Source organism: Pteropus vampyrus, unplaced genomic scaffold, assembly GCF_000151845.1.
Source record: "Pteropus vampyrus isolate Shadow unplaced genomic scaffold, Pvam_2.0 Scaffold40, whole genome shotgun sequence".
Classification (NCBI taxonomy): Eukaryota; Metazoa; Chordata; class Mammalia; order Chiroptera; family Pteropodidae; genus Pteropus; species Pteropus vampyrus.
This window is the reverse complement of record NW_011888821.1, coordinates 7,209,991-7,219,651: the sequence shown is the minus strand read 5'-3', so window position 1 is coordinate 7,219,651 and position 9,661 is coordinate 7,209,991. Positions and strand designations below refer to the sequence as shown.

General features: G+C 43.8%; 1 protein-coding gene across 1 annotated transcript in view; it reads right to left on the bottom strand.

Annotated features, from left to right (window-relative positions):
• CUNH16orf45 (chromosome unknown C16orf45 homolog) overlaps positions 1-9,661 on the bottom strand; it is a 97,510-nt gene extending 87,849 nt beyond the window's left edge. The window contains exon 1 of the mRNA XM_011358401.2: positions 9,378-9,661. Within this exon, the coding sequence (XP_011356703.1) occupies positions 9,378-9,483 (106 nt within the window). The 5' untranslated portion in view covers positions 9,484-9,661. The remainder of the gene's footprint in view (positions 1-9,377) is intronic.

Below are 9,661 nucleotides of genomic sequence, written 5' to 3'. Positions count from 1 at the left end.
ACCGAATCTGGCGGCACACACAGCCTTCAGAACTATGAGAAATAAATTCCTGTCATTTACAAGCCACCCAGTCTGTGGTCTTCTGCTATAGCAGCTTGAACTGACTAAGGCAAAGGGGTACAAACCCGGGGAGAAAAACGTGAGTTAAGAAAAGACTGGTTTGTACCTTCCTCTGCTCATTGTTTGCCTATTTCCCAAATTTATTTCTGAGACTCAGATTATGGAGGCTGCATTGTCCCATTCTTCTACCCTGGGGACCACCAGGAAAAAGCTGTCAAGTGGGAACCGCAGTGAGACAAAGTCTGAATGAGAATGGTCAGCACCGTGATCACCGAGATCTTTAAAACAGGGCTCTACTATTTCAGATGTCTTTCCCTTTTAAACATATGGAATACCAATGGGATAGAATATAGTTGGGAGCTTACAAATAATTCTAGAGGGAAAGATATGAACTTTTTAACCAGACTGTCCTAGATTTAAACCCTTTCTCTATTGATTAATGGGGCAAGATTTTCATCTTTCTGCTCCCGGATTTACACACACACACACACACACACACACACACACACACACTCATTGATATATGCACTAGAGAGACAGAGAGAATTTTGTTTTACAGAAATGAGATCTCGCTACATACATTTTCCTGGATCTCATGTTCCTCCCTCAATAATACCTCTAAGACTGTTATTGTTCTAATTTATTCTTTTTCAATGGCCCCATAACATTTCATAGTAGACGAACAATAATTTATTCAACTATTCTTCTACTGATGGGCCTTCACTTTGTGTCTATTTTTTTTTTTTCTTTTTTTCTGGCACATATGTCTTCGTATACTGGTGTTTTTATTTCTATTGGATAGAGGCCTAGGAGTCGGACTGCTGGGTCAAAGCATATGAGTATTTTAAATTTTAATAGATGCTATCTAATTTTTTTCCCCAAAGGGTGGAACACTCAACAGTTCCACCAGCAGTGTCTGAGATGACTCTGTTCTCTGCATGAAATTAAAAGGCTTTTTTCATGGACCAGTACGTTTAACGTGGTCGTGCTGTTTCTTGTTTCTGTCGTTTTGGAAAGGTGTGATCGGCCGTGAATGATTCACTCCAGCTTGGCTGACATCTAAGAAGCGAGGAGATATGGTAGAGGTAAAGCACCGAGGCCAGCCTACACCCATCACGGCATTCTCGGTGAACTGCCAAGTGCGCAATAATTGTACCTATTCCCGTTGCTTCGTGTCTGATCTGAAAATCTCAAGTCCTTTCCTCAAAGCAGGAAAGCGAGAATGCTAATCACACGGCGGCATCAGGAACCAATTGTCTAAACCAAGAGATGGGCAGGCGATTGAGACCAAGACTCAACTTTTGGCGATTTCAAAGGTTTACGAAACATGATTAAATCATCTGCGCTGTGGTCTTTGTGGATGAATAGCTGCCGCCTTCGGCAAGCACGGATTGATGAGAGGCTTCGAAGTGCTGGGCATTGCGGTAGACACCAGGCCTCTAGCATTCGGCGGTGAATATGATCCACAGGGTTTCTGTGGTCATGGCACTCGCGGGAACACAGAATCAAATCTCTGCCCTCAAGTTAGCCCATAATACTTGGTTTGACCCTATTAGGAGGACTCATCTAAGGGGCCAGCAAAAACACACCTGTAGCCAAATAACTGGGTTAATCTCTGGACAATATTTAGCTGAGAGGGCATTAGGGTCAGCAAACTGACTTGGATTCTGTTTCTGAAGAGCTGGGAGGGGCAGCATCCTCTCTTGGTTCTTTGGTTTTGCATTATTCTCCCAGTAGATCTTCTTTTTTTTTTTTTTTTAGCTTTATTGACATATAATTGACAAATAAAATTGTGAGATATTTAAAGTGTACATTGTGATGATTTGACATGTGTATTGTGAAAGGTTTCCCCTATCTAGTTAATAACACACCCATCACCTCACCTATTTATCTTTTTTTGTGTGTGACAATGACATTTACGTCTTACTCTTTTAGCAAATTTCAATTATACAACACAGTGTTATCAACTATAGTGTTATCAACTATATCAATGCAGTGTTATCGCCATGTCATATATTAGGTCCTCAGGCCTTATTTGTCTGGTAATTGATAGTTTGTACCTGTTCTACCAAACTCTCCTTATATCCCTCGCCCTCCAGACCCTGGCAACCACTTCTCTACTCTGTTCCTGTGAGTTTGACTTTTTACTTTTTTTCCCCTAGATTCCACATGTAAGTGGTACCATGCGGTATCTGTCTTTATTTCACTGAGCATAGTGGCTTTAAGATCCATCTATGTTGTCGCAAATGGCCAGATTTCCTTCTTTTTCATGATTGAATAATATTCCATTTTATATAAGTAGCACATGTTTATCCACTCATCCATCGGTGAGCACTTAGGTTGTTTCCATGTCTTGGCTATTGTGAATAATCCTGCAATGAACATGAGGGTGCAGATGTCTCTTCGATATTCTGTTTTTATTTCCTTTGGATGTACACCCACAAGTGGACTGCTAGATCATACGGTAGTTCTAATTTTACTAGTAGATCTTAAACCCCCTGAAGGCAGGCACTGGATACATCTTACTCAAAGTGACCCTGTATTCTCAAGAGCTTAGCACAATACCTGGCATATAAGAGCCCATCAGTAAATACGTATTGAAAGGATGATCCACGTGCAGTTCCCAGGTCAAATGTGCTGTTTCATGTCTGTCTTCACAGGTGCTGCTCCCTCTGCCTGGCATGCTGTTCCCCCCAATCAGTGATGAACTACCATTAACCTTCTCAAGCGACTTCTAGGCCACTTTTTCTCCCAGACCTCAGAATTTTATATGAATTTTACCTGTATTTTAAAGATTTCTTTTTTTTAATTCTACCTTTTAAAAATAATTCAATGACACACTTTTTATTGTGGTGAAATACGTGTATCATAAAATTTGCCATCTTAGCCATTTCTAAGAGTACAGTTCAGCAGTATTAAGTATATTTCCATTTTTCACATGAGGAAACTGAGGTCTAAGGATATTAGGCAACTGGCTAGGAAGCAGCAGAGGGAGGACTGGAACAGAGACAGAGAACCCTTCAAGGATGGGGTCTGGGTCTTTTTAAGACATCCCTGTACCTCTGAAGCTGGCATATAGCAGGGGCTCGAGCACGTTGCATATATAAATAGTGAAGAAATGAATGGACTGGATCATATGCATCCTTGGAGGAGCTTTGTGAGGGGCACTTCCCAAGGGGCAACACTAAAAGAGTCTCCACCTGTGCTGACCTCCAACCTGCAGGCTCACCCAGGTAACGGGTGACTCATACGAGTGAACCAAACAGATCCCAAGTCCCCTGACATGAGAGCCGAGGGGAAAGAAACAGAGGGGAAAAAAAGCTAGTCCATGGACCCCAGCCTTTGGGCTGGCAGCTCACCTGAAATGCCCTTCCCTCCTGTCTTCACCTGCTGAAATCCTGCATAGCCTTCAGGACCACAGCAAATACTCCTCCTTGCTGTCCCACTGGAGTCCCCCAGGAAAAAACGATCTCTTCTTCTCGTTGCCCACCTGTACCTTCATTTAGTGTTTGCTTCATTGCACTGGTATTATAAATTATGGTGCTCTTTACATCTGTGTCCCTAGATCTGTAAACTCCTTGAGAATAGGGGTTGGGTCATATTTCATCTCTAATCTCTGCAGCATCCAGCATTGTGCCAGGAGTAGCAGACACTGTCAAGGAACATTTAGAGTCAGAGAGGGCCAGGGTCAGGCTCCAGCTCTGCCACTCACTCTAACTTTGTGACCTTCGGAAAGTTTCTTAACCTCCCTAGGCCTCAGTTTTCTCATCCATAAAAGGAGAATAAGAATTCCGCTGGCCTAATAGACTTGTTATGAGAATTTAATAAGCTCAAGTTCACAGCCAGAAGTCATTAGTTACTATTATTATTAATGTGTTTAATAATTAATCAGAGACCAAGAATACGCACAACGGACTTTTCCTTCAATTAACACATAAGAAAGAAATGCTTTGAAAAATGAAACTTAATTTTTTAAAAAAATGAAACTTAAAGTTGTGAACAAACACAGAGAAACGTAAATATTTGGGTTTGTTCAAAGTACATAGTAGATACTATCATATTCATCATCTTCACATTCCTGCTATTATAATTCCTACAATAAGTCACACAGTCAGTGCCTCTCCAGGCCCAGTGCAGAGACTGTCACATCTCCTACATCACATCCCAGTGCTCGGTCTCCCAGAAGATAGCCCGCACTACTTCTCCTTGTCACACTTTTTCCACTCAAGGAAATTCCTATCGCCAATCCAGAATGAGATCAATTAGGAAGGAACCAGGAACTACAGCAAAGGGTCAGTTACAATGATCACCACTTGCCCTCCACGGCCTTATTCTTCATTCAAAAGCCCGTATGATCTTTTTAAAACAAAAAACTGCTCACGTTAGTCTTGAGCTTAACAATCGTCGGCAGCCTCTCCTGAAATGTTAATAAAACACATACATTTTTTTTTTTTTAACATGACCTATTAGACCCTACTCAGTCTGAGTCCTCTCTGATTCATCTCCTCTCTCTTCCTTGACTCTCTGGGTCCCAATCATCTTGGCCTTCTGTCTCTTCCTCTAATACACCAAGAAAGAGCCTTTGTATTTGCTGCCTGGATCCCTGACATTTACATGGCAAAACGTCACCTCCTTAGAAAAGCATTTCTTGACCACCGGATGGGAAATAACCACCCCCCCATCCCCCATTAATGTCCATGTAACACTTATTATCTGAACTACATTATTTGTTTGCTTATGTGATACCTTCGCTCCCGGCCAATTCTCACTTTCTCCATGAGGACAGGAACCTTGTCTTGTCTTGTCTTGTCTTGTCTTGCTTCATACCCTGCAGCCTCTAGAATACTGCCTGGCACTTAGAAAGCACTCAATATCTATTTATTGGATGGATAAATGGGGGTAGGGGAGCAGATTACAGTTATTTTTCATGTTTTATATTTATATTTCAGATGAATTTGAATTTTTTATAAAGTACATGTACTACTTCAATAACAAGAGAAATAATGCCAAAATGAAATAAAACTGAAATAATAAAATTAGCATATTTAATCAAACAGATGAAAGTAACACAAAACCTTTCTCAAGAATCTTATTATATAGATTGCCAACAATTCATATTAGTTCAGTCGTCACATTGTTTATTAAACCTGAAACAGTGGCCAGTTTAATGATCTGCTTGCAAATCAGTACACAACCCGGGACTTTTAAGTACTAGTCATGTCTTCTGGGCTCATAGTAAGATTGCTGTTTGAGCTTTCCACTTAATAACAATCTCCTACTCGCAGCACGTATATTTCTACCTCTGTGCCTTTGCCAGTGCTGTGACCTCTCATGGCATTGATGGAAGTGACCGCCCTCATGTCCCCTGTCCAAAATCTTGAGCATCCTTTAAGGCACATTCAAATCCATCAAGAAATGGCATGACCACTGACAACTATGCTTTTTAAAAGCTCTGTGTTTTGTCAAAAGGCACCTTGTCTTTGTGTCTCCCTCAATTAATTACAGTTGGTTGGAAGCGATATTTTTATATATCTAACCACACTGAAATGTCACTATACATTTTCCAACTGAGTAAAAAAAAAAAAAAAATCACTGCTAGCAGAAAAATGTAGTCAATGGCAGATGGGAGCAATTGCTTAGACTCTTTCTCAAATGAGAAAATACCAGGTAGTTTTCGAGGGTTCAAAAACTCATCCCCCTCACATTCCCATGAGGAAGACAAGGGTATATATGCAAATCATTATCTGGAATTTACCAAAAAAAAAAAAAAAAGCATGCAAGGAAAAACTGACTGGCGAGCTTGGAATAATCTAATTGTGTTGGGTACCATCCTCTTATGTCTTATTATGACATAATAAGCCATTCAGCACTGATGGAGCGCTTACATGGTGCCAGGCACTGTGCTAAATGCATTATATACGTTATCTCCTTTAATACTCCCAATGGCCCAAAGTGATCATTATTATTATTATCCTGTTGGAAGAGGTCATCGAGAAGACGTGACCACTGGCTGACCAGAGAGCTGGACTCAGACTATCAGAGGCTCCTCACCTCGCCCGTCCTTGGAATGGGCACTCTGCCCGTGCTCTTCCTGCACTAAAGTGGTTTCAAGGATGCAGCCTCGAGAGAGTAAGATGTTGTTCTACCATCTGGATGGTATAAGTGACTAAATCCCATTAAGGCCTCTATATAAACTTTTAAGGTACTGGCGGGTGGGTACAGAGATCTGCTCATCTTGTGGCCCCCAAGACAAGCCCTGACTAAGTTCCCTTGCTGATTAAACCTGCCACCTACCAATCTGGAGTGGTCTGCCCTTTGCTTCGGTCTCTCTTCGTCTTCCGTGTACTGAGGCCAGTTTCAGATTTTACCTAGGAAGCTCCCAAGGTTTCAAAACAACATTATTTCCATTTTACAGATGATGTAACTGATGCACAGAGAGGTTCAGCAATTTTCCCAGGGTGACAAAGTGTTAGAGCTGGTTTGGACCCATTTCACCTGATTTCGAAACTCCCATTCTTTGCTACTCCTCTACACATATCTTTTATCTAAAAACTACAGTTAAAGAAAGCAGTTAATACAACCTCGACTAAAAATGACCGGTTCCACAATCTTTTCCCCCTTTTCAATTCTTTTTAAGTAACGCTTAGTTGGTGCTCAACATAAAATATTTTAAAATATGTAGAAGTTAAACAGAGCATGTCTTCTTTTTAATGGCCTCTCTTTTTCTCCAGCATTTCAGGCACTGCGACGTTGACTTGACAATTGTGATGCCATAGAATCAATAGTACTAATTTTCACACGTCATTAATAAATAAATGGAGGCCCCAGATGGTATGAGATGGATCCCCAGACCCTCTGGGAGTTGAGAGGGAGTTCCAGTAAAGCCACTCTCATCGAAAAATGCCAAGCTGCAGAGTCTGGAGAGAAAAACGTGTTCGTTAGAGGTAACAATCCCAGATTTGAAATTCAAAAGTGGGACTCTAGATCAGTGCTTTAAGAAGATTTCAAGTTTGAATATGTAAAAAGGAAAAAAAAAAAGCAGATTGGGGAATCTGTGGAAAAGCAGATCAGAAACTGCGGTCCTGCATTTGAATAGGAAGCAGGAGTCAGAGTCATCCACGGTTTGGAACATAGAGGGTGAGAAAGCCTTTCTGTCAGGCTTTTAATAATTTGCAGCCTAAGACTTAGAAGTATAAAAATTTCAGGAGCTCGAATGCTATAAATTGGGTGTTGGCTGAAATTTTTCTGTATGTTTGACAATTTTCCTAATAAAATGGTAATAGAATAAAAAGCTCTAAGGAAAATTATTAGGAGACTGACCGACATTGCAGTTTTAGTCCGGGGTGTTGCTTTATGTAATTCCTTGCAAAGGATAAAAGCAGGTTCCTTCTACAAATGCAGTAATGAAATAATCGAAGCAGCCAATATGTACTGAGCATTTACCTTGAGCTCTGCATACATCATCTTATTGCATATTCGCAATTAAGCTATAAGGCAGGTATCTATTATTATCTCCATTTCAGAGAACAGAGGCAAAGTGAGGCTTAGAAATGTGCCTAAAGTCATCACGTAGGCATCAAGGGACAGAGACAGGATTCAAATCCAGGGCTTATTAGAATACAGCTCTCACACTGCATGGACCCAGAATTCTTGCAGGGCCACTGTGAGCCCCAGGGATCAACAGACCTGCCATATACTCACGAGATCACTGAATGTGCTGTGGGACTCTCTCAACAGACTTAGAAAGCTCCCCCAAAACACGAAAGCAATAAACCTTCACATTAAAAGCAGAAGGGGGTTCTGGGGTCCAATGAACTGGGGATCAAATCCTGGCTCTGCCACTTCAGTCCCGTCACCTAGCAAGCCCTAGTTTTTCCATCTATTTCTGTCTATGTAAGGCAGTCATAATAGTCACCTCAGGAGGTTGCTGTGTGGGATTGAATGAGATGATTTATTTAAAGTTCATGACAATCTATCAATAAAAGGCAGCCATTGTAGGTATTATTTTGAGCTCGTAGGAAGCAGAGCCCCTCAGCCATGCTGTCATGCCAAAGTACCATAAGCCAAACGACTTTGAAAGGATGAAAGAGGAGGAAAGACCCAGGTTTGAAAAGGAGAAAAAAAAATAAAAGAAGGAGAGAGGTTAGGAGCCCTATGGGATCCAGGTGCAGAACTAAGATAGTTGATTATGGTTTCAACTTGAACCCATGAGAACCAGAATACAGCTGAGCCATTCTAGGAAGATTTTCTGAATTTGTAATTACAGGTATGGAGAAAGTGCGTGCACACGCGCGCGCACACACACACACACACACACACACACACACGCACGCACACACTATCTTCTACCAGCCAAAGACAGGAAAAGAGCACATTTGCAATACTTTAGTCCAGCATAGCTCTGAGATTGGTGCTGAGCACTGTTACCCAGCGCTAAGGCCGGAAGCTGAGGGTCCCCGACAAAGGCCAGAGGGCCTTTCCCAGCCCAGGAGGAGGCCTGGGTCTAGAGCCAGCAACGCAAAGGCAGGGACGTTGGGAGGCACCCGGGTTTGCAGAGGACGGCTGATGACCCTAGGACTCCTGAGGCTGCCTCTATAATCCGAGGGCAGGAGTTTCAACTACTGTGTCCTATTAATGAAAAACAAAAACCTTCGGTTTATTTGGAAATGTTGTTGACCCCAAAATATGTAGAGAGCGCCGGCAGACACAGTCGGTGGGTTTCAGAGCCGCCTGCGAGGATTGTACCGAAACCAGACTTTGACTGGGTCAAGGGAGAAGGGAGAGGGTGTGCACAGAGTTAACCTTCCCCTAACCCTTTCCCTCCCACCTGCGCCCCAGCAGAAGGCAGAGAAGAAACACTGGCCATTTCAGGTGTGCCCTGAACCTCGTGCAGGGAGAGAGACACAGCGGAAGCCCAGCGGACACTCCCCCCTCTCCGGGGACGTGCGTGCTTTCCAGGACGGTCCAACGGCTCCAGCGTCCTAGCCCATCACCGGCGGAGAATGGACCCTCCTCTCCCCGCTGCTGAGAGAAAGACCCTACTTTCTTCCAGCACCAGGTGCCAGTGTGCGGATCCGGACTCCCGAGTTCACCCAGGCTCCCGGCCTGAGGTTTCCGGAGCCTCTGGGTGCAGCCCAGCCCGAAGACCCCCTTTTGTTCGCGGGAGAGCGCGTCGCGGCCCTGCGCATCCCCCCGCGCTGAAAGCCCCGGCGCGGGGGCGCTTCCCTCGGTCCGCTCTCTAGGATCACCCGTTCCCGAGACTCCCGGCTCCAGCGCACGGATCCCCGACTGTATCCTCCCTCCTCGGAAGTACTCACTTCTCCCCAGTCCCTCCGCTTTCCACGCCGTCTCCTCCACCGCCCCATAGCGCCTCAGAGGCTTCTCGGCTTCCAGATGGGTAGACAAAGATTGCTTTAACTCCATCGCTGGTCCTCGTGGGCAGGTCTACAGGTCTCCCCTTACTCCATCCCCGCCGCGGGCTGCAGGGAGGGAGGCGGCTCCAGCCAGCAGTGTTTTAAGGGGCTGGGCGCTCGTGACGCTGCTCCATCTCTTCCGCCGCCTGGGCCAGGGAGTACCAACTGGTACCCAGGAGTGGGGAGGG